The sequence below is a fragment of the Mobula birostris genome, chromosome 21 (assembly GCF_030028105.1).
Source record: "Mobula birostris isolate sMobBir1 chromosome 21, sMobBir1.hap1, whole genome shotgun sequence".
Classification (NCBI taxonomy): Eukaryota; Metazoa; Chordata; class Chondrichthyes; order Myliobatiformes; family Myliobatidae; genus Mobula; species Mobula birostris.
In genome coordinates, this window is record NC_092390.1 from 38,412,808 (window position 1) to 38,436,015 (window position 23,208).

General features: G+C 42.4%; 1 protein-coding gene across 3 annotated transcripts in view; it reads right to left on the reverse strand.

Moving 5' to 3' along the window:
- Positions 1 to 23,208, reverse strand: part of LOC140185739 (exocyst complex component 6-like) — a 183,521-nt gene that overhangs the window by 82,248 nt on the left and 78,065 nt on the right. The window contains exons 16-20 of one of the 3 annotated variants that reach the window (XM_072239335.1): positions 14,634 to 14,745; positions 8,596 to 8,730; positions 7,289 to 7,468; positions 6,606 to 6,635; positions 4,050 to 4,139 (exon numbers count right to left, since the gene is read on the reverse strand). In XM_072239335.1, the coding sequence (XP_072095436.1) occupies positions 4,119 to 4,139; positions 6,606 to 6,635; positions 7,289 to 7,468; positions 8,596 to 8,730; positions 14,634 to 14,745 (478 nt within the window). In that variant the 3' untranslated portion in view covers positions 4,050 to 4,118. Of the gene's footprint in view, positions 1 to 4,049; positions 4,140 to 6,605; positions 6,636 to 7,288; positions 7,469 to 8,595; positions 8,731 to 14,633; positions 14,746 to 23,208 lie in introns of those variants that run through there. The other 2 variants (XM_072239333.1, XM_072239334.1) reach the window with 2 other exon arrangements.

Here is a 23,208-nt window from a genome sequence, read left to right on the forward strand (position 1 = left end):
TCTATAATAAATCTACTTCTGACATCCCCCTTATGCTTTCCTCTCAATACAAAGTTAAGCCTGCCCCTTGTATTGAGAGGAAAGCCTCTAGCAGTTCATTTGATCTGTGTTTCATCAACTTGTAGACCCTATCAAGACACCTCTCTTCCTCCCCCCTCCAAAAAGACCCTAGCTCACACAATCTATCCTCATAAGATATTTACCAGGTAGCATTCTAGTAAATCTCCTCTGCATCCTCTCTAAGGCATCTATATCCTTCCTATGATGAGGTGAGAGCTGAACACAATACTCCAAGTGAGGTCTAACCAGAGCTTTGTAGAGCTGCAACACTACCTTGTGGATCAAGCTCAATCCCCTAACCAATGAAGGCCAATACACCATACGCCTTCTTAACCACCTTATCAACCTGTTCTACAACTTCAGAGGATTTATGGATATGAAACCCAAGATCCCCCTGTTCCACCATATTTTTAGTCCCGCCATTAACCCTGCATTGCAACTTCAAGTTTGACCTTCCAAAGTAAATCACTTGACACTTTTCTGGATTGAACTCCATCTGTCACTTCTCATCTCAACTCAGAATCCCAACTATTCACAACACCATTACCTTCACGTCCTCTGCAAATTTACTAACCCACCCTTCCAATTACTCATCTAAGTCAATAATAAAAATCACAAAGAACAGGGGTCCCAGAACAGATCCCTGTTTATACATAATGGATTAAAGAGAAGGCATCAATAACAACAATCTGATTACAAAAAAATAGCAAATTTAACTTTAGAATAACGATTAGTTACTAAGACAGCAATTTGCCACATTAAAATATCAATTTCCAAAGAAATTAGTTTAGTAATTGTAAACTTTTAAAAAATAATCTCATCATAGTTCTCAATTCACCAACTAATCAAATGACCAGGTCAAAAGCAAATTGAATTTTTTGCATTCATTAAAAACTTTCTGCTGCATCACAAATGAATTGCAAAACTGTCATGCTAAAAACAATTAACTCAATATTCTTTATTATTTAGCAGGCACAGATGCTTAAATGTACAGATTTCTAAAGAATAATTGCCACAAAATTGCTTTAGGATTCCCTTTGGGTTTGGTGTATACATCTCTGCACAGCACATCACCAGTGTTGAATTCTTCATCTGCATTAGCTATCTAAAGAGTAGCTATCATCATTCAGTTTAGTGCTAGTCATTTGATTTATGAGCTGCATTCAAAGTTGGTGCTTACCAAATGAGAAATATGACTATAGCACAGTAATTTGCTTTGCATTGAACCACTTAAAAATCAAAGACCCCCTGTCAGGATAAGGCAAGAAACACAATTAACCAGCTAGAGACAGGTTCATCTCTCCATCCTGCCAAGAAGTGCCAATCAAAAGCAGCATGAGGTGACATTTGGTAGAGTTAGTAACAAAACCCATTCTCTTGCCAACCCATGTGGGCTTTTGAGTGAAAGTCTTTAGAGCCAACTGTTAAATGTTGCTGCTTGTCTTCCTGCACAGTTGACAATAAGGAATACTGACAGTGATGCCTATCCCTCAAAAAAAAAGCACCAGCTCAAAACACAACCACTAAATCTTTAATTTCATTAGCCTGTAATTGATAAGATTAGTATGTTCTAATTCAATGTTTTCATCACAATTTGGTTCAAATATTGCATTCTACAAACGGTAGCCATTTGTTTTATTTTGTGCATCCAGCAGCTGAAATTATCCAAAGTATTACATGTTGTAATTAAACTACAAAAAAAAGCATTACATATGTCACATAAGAACTATTTCTTTAAAATAGTCTACCAATTTCAATTTAATATATAACAAGGCTTTAAGTAAAACTGCTACAAAATCTCTTTCCAGTTGCATTCTGTTGCAGCAAATTTAAATTATCCTGGTTAAGACATTTTGTTTGTACCTAATAATTAGCATGAATAAACAATGTGGCTAATTTTATATTCACCACCCTAAATGGCACAGTAGAATTATGAAACTATAAAAAGGGTACTTTAGACCCAAAAATACTGAAGGTGTTTGTTTCAGTCTGCAGGCATTTTTTATTTTATCATACTTTGCATGAGAAATGGTGGCGGGATAAATTAATAGCTGACTGGAATTTCAGGAGATTTGTTATTTTGCTTACATAGCTCCCCATTCATACATATTGACAAGTGAAAATCTGATTGAATTCCTTTTGCTTTAAATATAACGTAGTTACTAAGTTTGGGTTATAATGCAAACCTTTATTTTGTCCAGTATTTCATAGAAAAGTCTGAATTAGAGGCCCAATAAAGTTTCCACTGCATTTATTTTTACATAAACTAAGATTTCTTGTCATCATTCTATGGTCATGTTACTGAACCCAGTACACTGCTTATCTGGCTGCCCCATTTCCTGAAGTAGGCCTTAAAGTAGTAGGTTTATCTGAAATCCTCATTTTGTTTGATTACTTGGAATTCTGCCAGTTTAACAATTGTTGAGTCTCTTGCTACAAGAATTCAAATGGCATTACACAGTGCTAACTAGATCCATTCCCAACAGCTGTACTAGCATGGCTGTAGGTAAGTACTCTCTCTCTAGCTTAAGTACACAATATGAAATCAATGCGAAATATCATTCTCTGCTGGCTTCAGAACATGCTTTGTAGGGCATATGTGTTTTAATAAAAATGGCAGGTGCTATGTTTTCAAGGGAAAATTCTCTATAACCCTTGTAAAAAAGGAGGCATCAGCTAGACAGGATTTGTCATGAATGAATGCAATTGTAATTTATACCCATTTCTCATTAGGTCATCCTCCAGGCAAAGATTTGCAGCAATGTTGACAAGGCTGGTTTAAAATATTTTCAATATTACATTAAACCAAATATACTACCTGCATCTCCAACTGGCCCTTCCATCATAATTTCATCCCACCTGAATGCTTTCGATGAATATTTTAAAAGAAACACTTTAAAAGTTAAAACTCTTCATGAAAAGGGCATGAAAGGTCTGAACCATTCTATATATAAAATATATTTTACAAGTTTATACTGTTGGAAGTTATGCTCTATTTCTGAAGCTTCTGAAAATTCTTTCAGATTAGCTTTGTCATATGTACACCAAAACATCGCATCAATGATCAACACAATCATAGGACTACTTTGAAGGTAGCCTACAAGTGTTGCCACATTTCTAGTGCCAATGTAGCATGTCCACAACTCACTAATCCTAACCATACATCTTTTGAAAGGTGGGAGGAAAACTGAAGCAACCCCACATGGTCACAGGGGAGATCATACAAACTCCTTAAAAATATCAGCAGGAACTGATATCCACTCAAGTTCAGGCCAGAAGCATCATGAATGACACTTGTGTTTCATGTTATAAAACCAGTATTAATTTATAGTTACCTAGTTACAAAAGTTTCTCAGAGTTCCTTATAGCTTCCTGATCATAGTTTCTTAATGTCTTCTCAGCATTTCCATCTCTGCTATTATCCCAACCAAAGCAACATAGAAAGTACATCAGCTGATTTGAATTCCCAAAACCACAGGTACTTTAAACTAATCAGCTTTAAATGAGGTGACACTATTTCTTCTCTTCAAAATTGGGAGACTTTTGAGCACATATTGCTACATGTTGAAACAGAAGGCAGCTATATTTTCAAAAAAGTAGACAATTTTTGCTTTAAAAAGATATTTTATAAATATGTTTTGCTAATAAGGTCTGGGGCCACATCCTTGCCCAGTACATCAAAACATGTATATTTAAATTGCAATACGAATTTCCAAATTGTGAGACTTTACACAAGATTATACAAGACCACCTGCAGGAAAACTATTTCAATTAGTGGTTCTATGGAAAGATACTAACTTGCTGAATAGCTACACTCATGTCTGGGTACTACAGCCAGAGATATAGAATGCAATAAAGGTCATTGTGGGGGGGGGGGGGGGTTGCAATTTGCCAAGCTCAGCAGCTACCTGTCCTTGAAATCCTTTGCTCTTACCCAAGGCAGCTCTCCAGATGCAATCTCTTGTTGCTAAGCTGGCTAATTGATCAGCAGGGCCCCATGCAGAGCAGAGTCATTTCCAGCTAAACTAACTCTGTCTTCAGCATTGTTGAGAATTGCTTTAGCCCCTTCCACAGGCATACTATTAAGCAAAGATAACAAGGAGATTAAAAAAGCTCACTGTTAAAACTACGATTAAGTGATTAAAAACTGAAATACAAAATCTCAATCAAGTCATTAAATACATTTAAACCAATTCAAATCAAAACTAAGGTAATTAACGTATTTATAATTTTTTTTCTAGTCAGGTAAATGGATTCCTATACTTGTGCCAGCCCAAGTGCTGAGATATCTTCAGAAATACACACTTGCATGCTGGATTCTATGAAGAATCTAACAGCTGCGTTATCCTGGAATTGGCGATCAGCTGAACAAAAAGCTAGAACTTCTGCCTTTGACTAAGGTACTCAACTTCTACTCATTCACGTAGCTAAATGCCAACAATCATCATGTAGATACAAATAGTATTCTCACTTATCTTGATCATTAGTTTTTAAAGGACCTCATATTCCACCAGGTTACAAAAACACTTTTTGCTATCTTCTTATCCTAGCATTATTTTACTTCTTCCTTTTCTTATTTCATATTCTCACTCCTGGTTCTGAATTCCATCACCCCCTAATATCAGCCTACTCTGGAACTCATACTCTCTTTTCTATCTTCACGGATACATCAACTTGTTCTCCCATAGTTCTACTTATACATAATCCCTTACAGGTCTTTGCTTTTAACTGTTTTTTTTTGTATTTTGTGCAATATTTCCCAATTTCACTATTCTGTGAAAAAGGCCTTTTCAAGTTTAGCGGTCAAAAAGTATTTTTACGTGAATACAGCCAACTCAAAACTAGGGAATGTGGTGAGAACAGCAGATGGTGCTAGAAATGAAGCAGAGAAGAAACAAGCGAGATATGGGATGAGCTTAGTTTCTTCAATCAAATTTGATCTGGAAGCATGCATAGTTGATCACCTGGTCCAAAACACTGAAGGGTCATGAAGTTTGGAAAAGATCAAGATGGGAAGTGTTGAAAAACAATTTAATGATTTTGGGGTTCTTTGTATTCTTATGGTAACACAAACTAAACCGTTTATTTTTCAAATCGAATTACATTTGAGGAATTATCCACTTAGTTACATCTTAAGGTACAACAGTTGAATGGCAGTTAAGCGTTCTACAATGCTATCAGCACAAAAAATTATGGTGCAACTAAACTCCTGATTTTGTTGGATGAGACATGCTATTCACAATCACATTACCCATCTACCTAAACTTATCAAGTCTGGGTCCATAGAGCTGATCCTGCTTACTTAAAGGAAGCACAGTGACAAGGCCTCAGGAGGCAAATGGGCCTCAATGTAATCAGGTGACATGCACAAGCAGAACAAGTTCCACCCATTCATCCAGAAAACATCGACATTTGGCAAAGTACACTAACATTTTTGCCATCAGTCAAAGCTGTCAACTTCCCCTCCTTCCCAACCTTTGCCTGTTCTGATACTCAGAAACATAAAGTAGTTTTCCAACTTCTTCCATAAACCTGTACTACTGTGTTCAAATGAATAGGCTTCACTGATCTATCTTGGTGCAGGAGCTGACTGCAAATTTCCCAAACCATTGCAAGAATGTGAGAAACTCCTGCTCTGCTGTTTAAATCAATGATTCCCAACATGGGATAGCTGAGAAATTACTAGCAGATCTTGTCTAGAAAGCTTGGGACAATTGTATTTGTCTGGGAATCCCAAAACTAGCATACATATACATGAGCAATATGTTAAACCAGCAAAATGCAAAATCTAAGCCATTTTTAAAATCAGACATCTTGGCTTTGTTAGGAAAGATGTTTCAAAGGGAAATGAAGTGATGCAATTGGCATTCTATTAACATATAATTATCTGTCAAGTTTTTGATATACTTGTATAGCAATTAAAGTTTCATCACAAGTGTATATTTTGTCTTTTGGTAGGTTAATAGATTAAGTTGTCCCTGGGGTAAGTCTGTGGCAGAAGGATCTGAAGAGAACTGACGGGCACATGAAAGAGAACAAGGTACAGGAAAATAAGTGGCATAATAGGATCAATGGATAGAACCAGTATAGTCTTGAATGTCCGCCTACTGTGTAATATGGAAAAATGGTAAAAGATTATGTTAAACAAACTACTACACTGCAATTATACTTCCACACAAAAGTTTTTGCTGTTTGATTATTCTTTTTCATGTAAACACTGCTGATATACTGTACCTCAAGCTAAAAACACAATTTAATAAGTTTTTAATCTTTTGAGGGGTTAATTCTATTATGAATAGCTAATGGTGATTGGAATTGTCAGTGATGATTGTTAAGGGCTACTCTATCACAGAATGTTACTGTTAATCAATTCCTACCCATTTTAAGCCTGTTGACTTGTTCTAAACAGACTATACAAAGTCATTACTGGGGAAAGGGCATGTTTAGTTTACTTTAAAAATTTATATGAAGGCTACTTGACTTTAGCAACAATTGTATAGTCAATTCATAGCCTTCAGATGTGCATGCTTTCTTCTGCTACTCACCGACATTGCTGCATGGTGACTGACGTTATTCTGAGAAGGAACCCAGCAAGGAAATCAAAACAAAAAATCAAATGTAAACATGCGTAGAAAGTGTGAACACTAATAAAAAATTAATTTGTAAAACAAAAACATACCATTACTCAATAGATCAGCTGCTAGGTGGTCATTGTCACATTACAAAAATCATAGGTTGTCCAAATCAATCCACTTCAACAATGGTCATAATTTTGTAAAAATCACATTCCAATCAAACTTAAATTTATGGGAGTGTTACAATGTTGTAAATTAGATAACAAAATTCAACATGTCAATTCCACCAATCATATCTGCAGCTGTGTAAAAAAAAAAGGAATTCTTAATTTAAAAGGTGATTTTGTTTGATTGTCAAAGCCAGAGGTTTATAGAAAGCTACTGTTAAAAAAAAATTTTAAAAACTGGATTAGTGCATGTATGGAACTAATTGAAATTATCTTCCAACATGTAAGCTTGGTTCTTAACTTGTACATCAAGGACCACACAAGGAAGTCGGTTAGAAAGAATCTCATTTAAATTAACAGCTATTTACAAAATAACTTGAGCTTAAATAAATATAGTAAGATCTAAGCAGTTTAAGAACCTAAAAACTAATTTTAAGCCAAGAAAATACTTATTGTAGGAATCTCATGTTTGTATTTAATACTCACAGGCAAATGTGTAAAAACTTGAAAAGTGCTTCGAAGGAAGTTTATAAGATCCATTAAGTAACCACTGGCTCGACCATTGGGTTCTGTCATGGTCCATTCATAATCAGCGAGTTGTATGAATTCATCAATTTTATGGTTGAGCTTTGTATATATTTCTCCTTCTGCTGCATGTCTAGCATCCTGCAGTAAATATTATATTAACTAATATTTTCATGTTTACCTTGGCAAAAACTTATTCAATCCAATCTTCTCAAAAGATGTAAACTTTACTACTAAAAAAATTTCTTCAATGTACATGCAGACAAAACAATACAAAGGTAAGTATTTTTATGATTATCAAAAAGGCTACAGGTGCTGGATATCTGAAATAGAAGATCCTGAAAACACTCAACAGCATTTGCGGAAAGATAAACAGAGATAATGTTCAGCTCCCCGACCCGTCATCAGACATAGCATTTCCAGATATATTTAATAGTAAACATACACTGAAAAGCCAATCAACAAATGGGAAGTTATATTAAGCATCTGTAGAAAGGGTAAACAATCTATAGACAAAAAATAATGTATTGCCAGGGGCTACATGGATAGTTTTAGTAATTATTCACTCATCAGTTGTTCACAAAATAAACTAAGCAAAAAAAGTAGTTAAAATTAATATTTAATTATCGTATACCTGCATCTTCTAGAGGCAGATATACACAATTTTTTTTTACATTTGATTAGAAAATGAGCTTTGAATATTGAATACGTCAATCAGCCAACAGAGATAAAATGATCGAAACCTTTGGACAATAGTGAAATACCTGGTGAAGCAATGAATTTTCCAATTTTACATCCATTTCCTTTTCTCCAGGTTTCAGAATGGGTGCCGCAGTAGCATAGCGGTTAGCTCGATGGTACCACAGCTCAGGGTGTTCCAGAGTTCCACTCTGGTGTCATTCTGTAAGGGGTCTCTGTACATCCTCCCAGAAAAATGTGTGGGTTTTCACTGGATCCTCCCGATCCCACCCACCCCCCCAACGGACCAAAGACTTGCAGGGTAGGTTATTAGTCATTGTAAATTGTTCCGTGCTTGAGTTAGGGTTAAACAGGGGTTGCTGGTGCAGTCTGTCTTGAAGGGCTGGAAGGGCCTAGGGCCTACTCTGCACTGTATTGTTAAATAAGAATAATGCTAGATTATTTTAAAACCTGATTAGTGTATACCCACATGAACAGAACTATTAAAATGGTGACTTTACAAAAAACTACTGTAATTAGAATGTAAATTTCTGAATACTGATTGCTTAACATATTCACACTGCACATACCTTGAATGTGGATAACCCATAGAGTCGCGTGGTGTGCACAGTCTCAGGGGAGACATTAGTTATGTTTGTTATAAAGTCTTCAAGGTATTTACAGGCCTGCTCCAGGTGTGTTGTATTTATGATGATTTGTACGAGCTATAAAATGCAAATGTTTCCAATGAAAATCTGCTTGTACCTTTTAGCGTCAGCATTTTCTAGTCCCACCCTAATTTGTCACATTTAATTCTAGGCAACTTTTATAAAATAAATTTGCAAATTATTGTTGTTTCAACCATCAGTAACTTTAAATGAATAATAGTTAATTATTAGACCATTAGTAGCTTGATCCACACAGAACTTTTTTTTAATATAAATTTAGCAAACAATGAACAGTCTAACAAACTGCATCCTCTTGCATTTGATGAACAGTGAAGAGAGGTTCTGGACTGCCATAATGCCATGAAATGGTCCATACATAGGAATGATTGAAGTTGACTTACTGTACCTACTTAACCATAACCTGATATTTAAGGGCCTTTGTTGACTAGGTAATTAAAAATTTGTTCTTGGGTAGGTTTGAAAAAATTATATAAATGAGTGAGAGGTAGGCAGACTAGAGAGGAAATGGTCATGTTTAGAGTGAATGGCATACTTGGCTTCATTGCTTGGAACACTGAGTACACAAGTCTACAAGTCAAGTTCTAAGTTCCAAGTACAAAGTACATGTATGTCACTATATACAAACCCCAAGATTCGATTTCTTGCAGGAATATACAAGTCCAAGAAACAGCGGAATCAATGAAAGACTACACCCAACAGGATGGACAAAAAAAATTATTATTAAGCAGTATCGAGAACATGAGATGAGGAATCCTTTAAAGTGAGCCAATAGGTTATGGGAACAGTTCAGCGATGGGGTGAATGAAGTTCAGTGAAGTTATCCCCTCTAGTTCAAGAGCCTGATGGCTGAAGTGTAATAAACGTTCCTAAACCTGGTGGTGTTGACCCTGAGGCTCCTGCATCTTCCTGATGGAAGCAGTGAGAAGAGAGCATGGCCTGTGTGGGAGGGGTCATTGATGGTAGATGCTGCTTTCCCACAACAGTACTCCATGTTGGGGGGGGGGGGGGAGGGCTTTACTGTGATGGACTGGGCCATATCCACTATTTTTTGCAGGATTTTCTGTTGAAAGACATTGGTGTTTCCATACCAGGCTGTGATGCGAACAGTCAATGTACTGCACACCTGTAGAAATTAGTCAAAGTTTCAGATGTCACGTCAAATCATTGCAAACTTCTAAGGAAGTAGAGGCGCTGCCATGTTTTCTTCATAATTGTTCTTACATGCTGGGCTGAAAGCAGATACTCTGAAATGACAACACTGAGAAATTTAAAGTTGCTGACCCTCTTCAGAGAGAAAAATCAAGGATTCAATTGCACAAGGTGATATTGAGGCTAAGGTCTTGAAGCATATTGATTAGTTTTGAGGTTATGATAGTATTGAGTTGGAGTCAAAAAACATCCTGATCTTCACTGTCCAGGTGTTACAGGTTGAATGAAGAGCAGATGAAATGGCATCTGCTGGAGCGCTGTTATGATAATAGGCAAATTGGAGAGGATCCAAATTGCTCCTTAGGCAGAAGTTGACATATTTCATTACCAACCTCTCAAAACACTTCATCACAGAGAATGCATAATAAATGCTACTGGAGAACAGTCATTGAGGCAGGTTATCAATCTTCTTAGGCACTGGTATAATTAAAGCCTGCTTGAAGCAGGTGGGTACCTCAAACTGCCGAAGCAAGAGGTTAAAGATATCAGTGAATACTCCAGCCAGTTGATCAGCACAGGTCTTTGGTACTCGGCCAGGTATCCCATCTGGGCTGGATGCTTTCCATGGGTTCACCTTCCTGAAGGATGCTCTCATGTCGGCTGCAAACTGAAAACACAGGGTCATATCTGGGCCATGGGACTTCATGAAGGTTCCTTCATGTTTTGACAATCAAAGCAAGCACAGAAGGCATTGAGCTTATCTGGGAGGAAATCTTTGATATCACCTATGTCATTTGGTTTCACTTTGTAAGCGGCAATAGCATTCAAGTCCTGCCACAGCTATTGAGCATCCTCCAGTGATTCAAACTTAGTCTGGAATTTAAATGCAAACAACAGGAATTCTGCAGATGCTGGAAATTCAAGCAACACACATCAAGGTTGCTGGTGAACGCAGCAGGCCAAGCAGCATCTGTAGGAAGAGGTGCAGTCGACGTTTCAGGCCGAGACCCTTCGTCAGGACTAACTGAAGGAAGGGTGAGTAAGGGATTTGAAAGTTGGAGGGGGAGGGGGAGGGGGCGATCCAAAATGATAGGAGAAGACAGGAGGGGGAGGGATAGAGCCAAGAGCTGGACAGGTGATAGGCAAAAGGGGATACAAGAGGATCATGGGACAGGAGGTCCGGGAAGAAAGACGGGGGGGGGGGGGACCCAGAGGATGGACAAGAGGTATATTCAGAGGGAGAAAAAGGAGAGTGAGAGAAAGATTGTGTGCATAAAAATAAGTAACAGATGGGGTACGAGGGGGAGGTGGGGCCTTAGCGGAAGTCTGGAATTAGTCTGGAATTGCCACTTCACACTCCAGACGGCTTTCCAGAGATCATACCTGGACCTCTTATCTTACTTGAGCGCCAGACCTGGATGCCACGGATCTGGCCCTCAGAAAATTGCGGATCCCATGGTACGTCCAGGGCTTCTGGTTGGGGAAGACTGAATGATTTTGTGGGGACACACTCGACTACGCCTGTTTTTAATAAAGTCCACGACATCTGTGGTGTATTCATTCATGAATCCTTGAACACAGCCCAGTCCACTGACTCAAAGCAATCCCATAGCCAATCCTCTGCCTCCTGTGACCATCCCTTTGTTGTCCTTATCTCTGCAGCCTGTCAATATATGCAGGTAGAAGGGCAGCCAAGTGATCAGATTTCCCAAAATGTGGTCTCTTGTCTTGTCTATACTGCACCAACCGCCGCTGCTGGGCTATAAACGTGCAGGAGTGGTTAAGTGCCTTGCTCAAGGACACAACACGCTGCCTCAGCTGAGGCTTGAACTCGTGACTTTCAGATCTCTAGTCCAATGCTTTAACACAGTGGTCCCCAACCACCGGGCCGTGGACTGGTACCGGACAGCAAAGCATGTGCTACCGGACCGCGAGGAAACGATACGAGTCAACTGCACCTTTCCTCATTCCCTGTCATGCCCACCGTTGAACTTGAACGCATGAGAGGTCATTACCCACACAAGGACATCAGTCGGTCATTAACCTACTACTATTCGATGAGTGAAAAAAAAACAAATGTCGCTTGAGAGTTTCTTTGGAAGAGATGGTAGGGGACATAAAAGGCCTAATGATGATGATAACGCAGAGACAGCTGAGGCCGAGACTGCAAAAAAAAAAAGCTTCCTTCAACAGAAAATACGACCAGTGCAATGAGTCGTACATAAAATATGGCTTTATTGCGACCGGTGACTCACACGCTCCAAGCTCCCTGTGTGTGATATGTGGAGACAAGCTGTCTAATGAGGTAACGAAGCCCTCAAAACTGCTTCGGCACCTTGAGTCAAAGCACCCTGCACTTAAAGACAAACCCGTTGAGTTTTTTGAGCGGAAAAAAACATGAGCAAGCCGAACAGAAGCAAGTGCTGACAGCCACCACCTCCACAAATGCTGCTGCTCCGAGAGTGTTGTACTTAGTGGCTAGCTGTATTGCTAAGGATAAGACTGTTGGTGAAGAATTGATTCTGCTTGCTGCCAAGGACACGTGCCATGAACTGTTGGGAGAAGCTGCAGCTAACAAGATGGCACAGGTTTCTCTTTCAGCTACCAGTTTCAAGGAGAATCGATGACATAGCGGAGGACATCGAAGCACAGTTGCTGGAATGGCTTAATGAGTCTGGTTTCATTACCCGAGTCAAAGAGGTTGCTCCGGAATGCCAGTCTACACACTGTGTCACACACAGGGAAACGCTGGCTAGCCGAAAAATGTCACCCGATCTTAATAGCGTATTGAGTGACGTTGTTGAAGTTATCAATCACATCAAAGCAAAAGCCCTTAACTTACGTCTGTTTGAGCAGCTTTGCGAGGAAGAGCACAAACGCCTTCTCTTACACGCTGAAATCAGGTGGCTATCAAGGGGGAGAGCCCTGGCCAGGGCTTTTAGGTTAAGAGAGCAGCTACAGAGATTCCTTTCAGGAAATAAGTCACCACTGGCAGCACACTTCAGTGACGAGGAGTGGATACTCACTTATCTGTGTGACATCTTCAATCTGCTCAATGAACTCAATTTGTCACTTCAAGGGAGAATAACAATTGTCTTCAAGTTGGCAGATAAAGTGTCTGCTTTCACAGCCAAACTGGAAATGTGGGGACGGCGAGTGGACAGGGGCATATCTGACATGTTCCCAACATTAGCTGGGAACTTGGGAGAGACTGAGGCTCACAGGTGGTGCGCAAACACCTATCTTCACTATCGACAGAATTCGAACGTCACTTCCCAACCGCAAATGACTCAAGACGTGCAAAGGAATGGGTCCGTGACCCATTTGTGAATGTCCGCAGTGAATCATCCATGTCAGCGCGGGAAGAAGATCAACTCCTCGGGCTTGCAAATGACGATGGGCTGAAAAGTATGTTTGACATAACATCTCTGCCGGCATTCTGGATCAAAGTCAAGGCTGAATATCCTGAGATAGCCACGAAAGCACTGAAAACGTTGCTTCCATTTTCAACATCATATCTCTGCGAAGCGGAATTTTCTGCAATGAATGCAATGAAAATTAAATTGCGGAATAGACTGGACATAAGGAACCCCTTTATGACTTGTAATTGACTTATCACTATATTCATGCGAGGAAAATACATGCTGTGTGTTTAATATTAAATTTGTTAGATAAACCCTTTTAGAAACAAAATTGAGTGTATTAGCCACTGATAAGTGATTTATAGTTGACCTATCATCTATATTCCGGTCATGATTAACAACCCCACCCCCCAACCCCAGTCAGTCAGTCCGCAAGAATATTGTCAATATTAAACCGGTCCACGGTGCAAAAAAGGTTGGGGACCCCTGCCTTAACCACTTGGCCATGTGCCAACCTCAATGTGGAACACTAGGCATTCTTAGTTGTAGTATAGCAGTGGTCAAGTGTGTAGGATTCTCTGGAGCTGCGAAGTATATATTGATAATAATTGGGCAGAGAGTTCTTCAAACAAGCCTGATTGAAGAACGTCTTTATCAGCAAGACCAAGGAATTGATTGTGGACTTCAGGAAGGGGAAGTTGAGGGAGCACACACCAGTCCTCAGAGGGATCAGCAGTGGAAAGGGTGAGCAGTTTCAAGTTCATGGGTGTCAACATCTCTGAAGATCTATTCTGGTCCCAACATATTGATGCAATTACAAAGGCGGCATGACAGTGGTTATATTTCATTAGAAGTTTGAGGAGACTTGGTACATCACCAAATACACTTGCAAATTTCTACAAATGAACCATGGAGAAATGTACCATCACCACTGCTCAGGTTCGGAAAAAGTGGCAGAAAGTTGCAAACTCAGCCAGCCTCATCATGGGTACTAGCTGCCCCAGCATCGAGAGCACCTTCAAAAGACACTGCTTCAAAAAGGCAGCATCCATCATTAAGGACCCCCATCACCCCGGACATGCTCTCTTCTCGCTGCTATAGTCAAGAAAGTGGTACAGGAATCTGAAAACACATGCTCAACATTTCAGGAACAGGTTCTCCTCCACATTCAGATTTCTGAATGGACTATGAGTCCACTAACACTACCTCCCTAATATTTCCCCCTCTCTTTTTGCACCTTTTTTTATATATACTTATTACATTAACCCGGATTCTGATATGCATGGTAACTAATTACATTGTACTACTATCAACTGAATGGCATCAGTTTTCAACTACTGTTTAATATGAATGGTCCACAAGCACTATTTTACCAGATGGTTAGAATCACTTACAAAATGTTAGTTCTTATAGGTGCTAAAGACATACCTCAGTTAAACCTATGTGCTGTTTCTTGATAAGGCTTTGTAAACATCCACTTAAAGTTCGAGTCAGCAGCAGGTTGGTAGATTTTCTGAGCATATCATCTATTTCTGTTGAACTGAAAATCAGAATATTTATCAGAATGTACTCAAAAATGCTTATTGACAGGGGTTTCACTATAATGCATTACATTAAAAATGTCATGGTAAAATATGTTGACATAAAATTGACTTGATTCTACCACAGAAGTACATTTAGCATTCAAAACAGCATCCGACTGAAAATCATTCTACTAATTCAATGTCCATTGACAGTGCCCGCACTCCACAATGAAGTGATTCATTCAACTCTGTCTATGTAAATAACTACATTCAATATCAATGAATATAGTTGACAATATTGTGAATAATTCTGTAGAATTACTTAGTTAAAACAGATGCAAAATAAATATACACTCAGTCACCATTTTATTAGATACAGGAGTGGAACCCGGTGTGATCTTCTGCTGCAATAGCCCATCCACCTCAAGGTTCAACATGTTGTGCATTCAAAGATGCTCTTCCGCACACCTCTGTTGTAATGCATGGTTATCTGAGCTTTTGCTGTCAGTTTCCTGTCAGATTGAACCAGTCTGGCCATACTCCTCTGACCTCTCTCATTTACAAGGTATTTTCACCCATAGAACTGCTGTTCACTGAATTTTTTGGGTTTTTTTTTCACCATTCTCTGTAAACTTAAGAGACTGCTATGTGTGAAAATCCCAGGAACTCAGCAATTTCTGAGATAGTCAAAGCTTCTCATTTGGCACCAATAATCATTCCATGATCAAAGTCACTTCAATCACATTTCTTTCTCATTCTGAAATTTGGTCTGAACAACTGAACCTCTTGACCATGTCTGCAAGCTTTTATTGTTTGAACTTCTGTCATGATTGGCTGATTAGATATTTGCATTAACGATGTATACAGATGTACCTAATAAAGTGGCCACAATGTATTTCAGAATGTAAATATTTATGACTTGGGAACATGAAACATTATGATGTTACAAAGTCGACCCCTCTCCTACCTTGGCCAATCAGCTCAATTTTACTGTCGGTTTGATAAGGCCAATCAACATCCATCTCTTTTCAATTCCTCTGATCCCAATAATCTGAGCCCCAATACCTTCCCCCCTTTCACAAACACTCCAGTGTCACTTTTCTCCCTTCACCCCAGTCCCATTCACCTTCAACATCCCTCCCCCTGCCCCCTCCCTCCATCCCACCCTATACTTGCTGTGAAGCAAGAAGCCATTTGCAAACCGCTTGGAAAGCAGAACTTTAGGAAAGATGGTGTCTCACCTGGTACCCTAAGGCACTGTGTGAATCAGCTAATACCCATCTTCACTGAGATATTTAACACCTCCATGCAATTATGCAGGGTTCTGGACTGCTTTAAAATTGTTATGATCGAATGATTATAAGCCAGTCACTCTGACTTCAGTAGTTATCAAAACCTTTGAACATCCGATGTTGGTCAATCTTAAGTCCATTACTGATTCTCTGACCTACTAGTTTACTTGTAGAGCAAATCACTCCTTGAGGATGTAGTTAACTGGTGCTTTCATTATATCCTTCAACATCTGGACTCCTCCAACACCTATGCAAGGATCTTGTTTGTGGATTTTAGCTCTTCAAATCTAATGTTCCAGAGTTACTCCATAGCAAGCTAATCCACCTAGCTGTACCCTACAGTATCTGTCAGTGAAATACAATCTTCCTGACAGGAAGTAGTATGCAAGGTTGGGCTATTTGTCTGATCCAATGTCTTCAAGCAGAGGCCCTCCCGAGGGCTGTGTTTTTCACCCCCCCCACCCCGTTCTCATTTTATATAAATGACTGGGCCTCCATAGAAAAATCCATTGAAATCCTAAAGTTCACAGATGATACGACTGTACTTGGTCTCATCTCTAACAATGATGTAACCTGATATCAAAAGGGAGGTAGTGTAGCGGTGTGCTACACACAGCGCTAGAATAACCACACGGAGTCGGTGAGTTACAGTCGCGATGAAAGAGATTTATTCAAACTTCGCGGCCTGCTTTAAAGCCTTCCCGTTCCCGCCCTCCCTGGGCGGGATTGCTGTGGGGAATGCATATTCCCAGACCCTTTCTGCGCGCGGGATTTTCCCCCTGCTGAAGATGGCCTGGCGCCCTTTTTGGGGCCAGCCCTCTGCCTGCGCGCGCTGTTGAGAGCCGGTTCGTGTGTGCCAGAAAGTGGGTCGCCACATAACCCCCCCCCAGAACCGGCGATACCTCCCCCAATGTCCACAGTCTGGATCGGCCTCTATTTGGGGGGGTCTGCCCCTGCGCCGCGGTGCCTGAGCCTGGACCGGCTGCGCCAAGTCCACATGGGCCGGTTTGAGTCGGTCCACCGTGAAAACCTCCTCTCTCCCCCCAGTGTCCAGCACGAACATGGACCCGTTGTTCCTGATCACCTTAAACGGCCCCTCGTAGGGCCGCTGTAGCGGTGCCTGGTGTCCGCCCCGTCATACAAAAAGAAACCTACAGTTCTGCAGGTCTTTGGGTACGCAGGTCGGGATCTGTCCATGCTGTGAAGTGGGGATGGGGGCCAGGTTACCGAGCCTCTCCCGTAGTCTGTCCAGGACTGCTGTGGGTTCTTCCTCTTGCCCCCTTGGGGCTGGTATGAACTCTCCTGGGACTACCAGGGGTGCGCCGTACACCAACTTGGCCGACGAGGTGTGCAGATCCTCTTTGGGCGCCATGCGGATTCCGAGCAGGACCCAGGGAAGCTCGTCCACCCAGTTAGGCCCCTCCAGGCGGGCCATGAGAGCTGATTTCAGGTGACAGTGGAAGCGCTCCACTAGCCCATTCGACTGTGGGTGATAGGCAGTTGTGTGGTGTAGCCGAGATCCTAAAAGGTTGGCCATAGCCGACCACAGGCTGGAGGTGAACTGAGCGCCCCTGTCGTAATGTGGGCCGGTACCCCGAAGCAGGCTACCCAGGTTGTGATCAGTGCTCGGGCGCAGGATTTGGAGGTGGTGTTGGTGAGCGGGACTGCCTCTGGCCATCTGGTGAACCGGTCTATCATAGTTAGGAGGTACTGCGCTCCTCGTGACACTGGCAGGGGCCCAATATCTACATGGATGTGGTCGAACCTCCGGCGGGTGGGTTCGAACCGCTGCGGCGGAGCCTTGGTATGCCGCTGCACCTTGGCCGTTTGGCACTGCATGCACGTTTTGGCCCATTCACTGACCTGCTTACGAAGTCCATGCCACACGAACCTGTTGGCGACCAGCCGGACGGTTGTCCTGATGGAGGGGTGCACTAAGTTGTGAATGGACTCGAAAACCTGCCGGCGCCAGGCTGCTGGGACGACGGGGCGGGGTTGGCCGGTAGCTACGTCACATAGTAGGGTCTTCTCACCTGGGCCTACGGGGAGGTCTTGGAGTTGCAAACCGGAGACTGCAGTCCTGTAACTGGGGATCTCAGCGTCTGCCTGCTGTGCCTCTGCCAGCACTGCATAGTCCACCCCCTGGGACAGGGCCTGTATGGTCGGTCTGGAAAGTGCGTCTGCCACGACGTTGTCCTTTCCAGAGACATGCCGGATGTCCGTCGTTTACTCGGAGATGTAGGACAGATGTCGCTGCTGGCGGGACGACCAGGGGTCGGACACCTTCGTGAACGCAAAGGTAAGCAGTTTGTGGTCTGTGAACGCGGTGAAGGGCCGACCTTCTAAGAAGTACCTGAAATGCCAGATTGCCAGGTATAGTGCCAATAGCTCCCAGTCAAAAGCACTGCATTTGAGTTCGGGTGGTCGTAGTGTTTGCTGAAGAATGCCAGGGGTTGCCAGCGACCCTCGATGAGTTGTTCCAGCACTCCACCGACCGCTGTGTTAGATGCGTCCACCGTGAGGGCAGTAGGAACGTCCGTTCTGGGGTGCACTAGCATCGCGGCGTTTGCCAAGGTTTCTTTGGCTTTAACGAAAGCGGTTGCGGCCTCTTCATCCCAAGTAATGTCCTTGCCCTTACTCGACATTAGAGTGAACAGGGGTCGCATGGTTCGGGCTGCTGAGGGGAGGAAACGGTGGTAGAAATTCACCATACCCACGAATTCCTGCAGGAATTTGATTGTGCTGGGTCGGGGGAAGTTGCGGACCGTGTCTACCTTGGCAGGCAGTGGGGTTGCCCCGTCTTTAGTAATCCTGTGGCCCAGGAAGTCGATGGTATCGAGTCCGAACTGGCATTTGGCTGGGTTGATTGTAAGGCCGAATACGCTCAGGTGGGAGTAGAGCTGGCGGAGGTGGGACAGATGCTCCTGCCGACTACTGCTGGCTATGAGGATGTCGTCCAAATAGATGAATGCAATGTCCAGGTCGCGTCCCACTGCGTCCATTAGCCACTGGAAAGTCTGTGCGGCATTCTTTAGACCAAACGGCATTCAGAGGAATTCGAAAAGTCCGAACGGGGTGATGTGCTGTTTTGGGGATGTCGTCCAGATGTACAGGGATTTGATGGTATCCCCGGACGAGGTCTACCTTTGAAAAGATCCTTGCGCCGTGTAAGTTTGCTGCGAAGTCTTGAATGTGCGGCACAGGGTAGCGGTCTGGCGTTGTAGCCTCGTTCAGTCTGCAGTAGTCACCGCATGGTCTCCAGCCCCCTGTTGCCTTGGGCACCATGTGAAGGGGAAAGGCCCATGGGCTGTCGGACCGTCGTATGATCCCCAATTCCTCCATCTTCTTGAACTCCTCCTTCGCCAGTCGGAGCTTGTCCAGGGGAAGCCTTCGAGCACGGGCGTGGAGGGGTGGTCCCTGGGTCGGGGTGTGGTTCTGTACTCCATGTCTGGGCATGGCTGCCGTGAACTGCGGTATCAGTAGTGATGGGAAATCCGCCAGGACCCTGGTGAATTCGTCATCGGACAGCGTGATGGAGTCCAGGTGTGGGGCTGGCAACTGTGCTTCACCCAGGCAGAACGTTTGAAAAGTCTTGGCATGGACTAATCGCTTCCCTTGCAGGTCGACCAGCAGGCTGTGGGCTCGTAGAAAATCCGCCCCCAGGAGTGGTTGGACCACGGCGGCCAGTGTGAAGTCCCACGTGAACCGGCTGGAGCTGAACTGTAGCCGCACCATGCGGGTGCCATAGGTTCGTATTGTGCTGCCATTTGCGGCCCTCAGGGTGGGTCCCAGTTCTCTGTTGCGGGTGTTGTAACTCATTGGAGGTAAGACGCTCATCTCCGCTCCGGTGTCGAGCAAAAAGCGGCATCCCGACTGCTTGTCCCAGACGTACAGGAGGCTGTCCTAATGGCCAGCCGCCGTAGCCATCAGCGGTGGCTAGCCCTGGCGTTTCCCGGGAATTTGCAGGGTGATCTGCAGCGGCGGGCCTCTGTGCCCCACCGCTGGTGGTAGAAAAACCATTGTTCGTTGGGCTCGCGGCTTGGTGATCTGTGCGACGGGCGCCCCTCTCTCTTTCCTGACATTCTACAGCACATCTGCTCGGGCCGCCACCTCCCAGGGGTTGCTGAAATCTGCGTCGGACAGCAGCAGGCATATGTCCTCAGGCAGTTGCTCTAGGAACGCCTGCTCAAACATGAGGCAGGGTTTGTGTCCTTCAGCCAGGGCCAGCATCTCGTTCATTAATGCTGACAGCGGCCTGTCTCCCAAACCATCCAGGTGCATTAAGCGGCGTGCTCGTTCGCGCCGTGAGAGTCCGAAAGTCCTTATGAGCAGGGCTTTGAATGCTGTGTATTTGCCGTCCTCCGGGGGCAACTGTATAAACTCAACTTGTGCAGCAGTCTCTTGGTCGAGTGAGCTCAGCACGTAGTAGTAGCGAGTGGACTCCGAGGTTATCTGCCAAATGTGGAATTGTGCTTCTGCTTGTTTGAACCATAATTGGGGTCGCAGCGTCCAGAAGCTTGGCAGTTTTAACGAAATTGCGTGAACAGATGCAGCGTTGGTCATCTCTGGTCCAAATATCGTTTGGGCCGTCGGGGTCACCAATTGTAGCGGTGTGCTACACACAGTGCTAGAATAACCACACGGAGTCGGTGAGTTAGAGTTGCGATGAAAGAGATTTATTCAAACTTCGCGGCCTGCTTTAAAGCCTTCCCGTTCCCGCCCTCCCTGGGGCGGGACTGCTGTGGGGGATGCATATTCCCAGACCCTTTCTGCGCACGGGATTTTCCCCCTGCTGGTGAAGATGGCCTGGCACCCTTTTTGGGGCTGGCCCTCTGCCTGCGCGCGCTGTTGTGAGCCAGTTCATGTGTGCCAGAAAGTGTGTCGCCACAGTAGACCATCTTGCAGAATGGTGTGCTCATAGCAACTTTGAGCTTAATACTATCAAGAAGTGGAAATGAGGAGTGACTTTCACTGACAACCCCCTCCCCAAATTAATGGTCAGACTGTGTCTATGGTCGAGCCATTCAAATTCCTGGGGACTACCCCTGAAGTGAGACAAGCATGTTATGCTCACTACTAGGAAAGCCCAACAGAGATTGTTCTTCATATGCCAGTTTAGGAAACTTAGCATCTCAGGGCGTATGCAAATGAAATTTTACTCAGCCATCATTGATACCATTGTAACCACCCTCTTACGAAGTTTGGTTTCCTGCTGCCTCCTCCCTCTCCAAGTCCAGGATGCAATGAGTGATCCACTCAGCACAGAAGATCATTGGCCCTTGATAAAAGACCTGTAACATTGCCAGCGCGAAGAAAAGAGCTGAAAGAATTACTGCTGACTCCACCCAACCTAGCAGTCAACTATTCACCAACACTCACAAGAAATGCTGCCTGGGCCTGCTGCGTTCAGCAGCTGCGTTCACCAGCATTTTTTCTATGTGTTGCTTGAATTTCCAGCATCTGCAGATTTCCTCGTGATTACCTATTCACCAAGTTGCCATCAGGGAGATACTGCAAGTCCATTACCACAAGAACCACACATCATCTTCGAAGCTTCTTTCCTATAGCTATCCAGCTTCTCAAAAAACTCACTTGGATGTAATACCCTAACTGTTCCTGAATAACATTCCTTAAATGCCCTTCCTGCTCTCCTTGTTCTGTTGATAATCATTTAGTCTGTTAATATGTTCACACTTAAGTTTAATTATTGACATTTGCACTAATTGTTGATTGTTTATGGTTGTTTGCACTATTATCTTGTAAACTTGTGTTTGCTTGTGTTGCCTGTTATGGTATTGTCCTGTACACTACTTCCTCTAAACTGCACAGGTAGGCGGCCACACAGTAACTGAAGAACTTCCATGCATATAGTCCTTGTTGCCACACAGCTGGAATTTTCTTTTATATAATGTTTTATGAAAGTGCTGTGCAGTTTTCAGGACATGTAAAAATCTCTTGCTCAAAGCAATGGTTGGCCTGTGCAGCTGTAAAGGAAACGGGAACACTGGTTCTGTATTTTATATCTGACACAAAACCACGATCAATTCTGGCACGTTTCACATACTGGCAATAAAGTGATTGATTTATCAAGAGCAGCTGGTTGTAATTGTATTAAACTCATATTTGCATCATTTCAGGAAAAGATATTTTAGAATTGTTCCTAATTTGCCCAGTACTTATGTTTTTTTTTTACAGAATATTAATTCCAGATATCTTTGTTGTCATAATTCAGCAATTATTCGCAATTATTAATAATCATGGAGAGGACTCAATGTTGAGGCATCCAGTTGCATACATCTGGGTAAAGTCTAAATTGCAATTGACAAAATACATGGACAAATAATTTGCATTCAGAATTCATTTGTTATAATTACTTTTTGTTATAAAGGTGATTTTCATAATTATTGTTCAGCCACCAGGACCAAGCAACACCAAAAGGCATGGAAGAGAAGAGGAAAGACTTCAGTGAAATAACACAATGAAAAACAAAAGAATGATAATTGCCAACAAATACAAAATGAAACTATTCATTATATCTTTAGTGTGTGTCAAGAGAAATAAGTTCAAAGTAAAAACTTAAATTTCATGCTGCATTTTTGGCATCAAATTTAGATTCTATATCAGAAATAGAGCAAAAGAAAAATATCTATAATCATAGAAAATATATGTATAATTGACACATATTGAGGGTTTAACAGCAGAATTCCTGTTTGGGACCGGATTGTGCTAAGAACCAATGACATTCAGCCACCTAATGGGCTGCAATTGTCTGTCTTCACATAATAGACTGAAATGTGACAAATGGCACTTACTGAGAGAATGAGAAGGTATGATGCTATGGGAACAAAATTCAGATCCTGCAGCAGATGCAGGTTGCTAGTCTTTACTTACCTCCAATGGAGTTCCCACAATAAAGCATTAAGGGCCAAATGGAAGGCAAATTGTTTTAAATAAACAATTTTCCTTTAATATTTTAAACTAAAAAAATCAGAAAAAACAATATACTTTTATTTGAAAAATTAACATTTGCAATTGTCTACCCCTTTGTTAAAAGATTCTGAATGTCAGACTAGTAGCCATCTCAACTTTGCTGCTATGTTCCAGGATGTGGAGAGGCAGCAAGGTAGGCTGTCACTGCCAAATCAACTAAATGTAGGCATGGATGGATCAATCTTTGGCAACATTCAC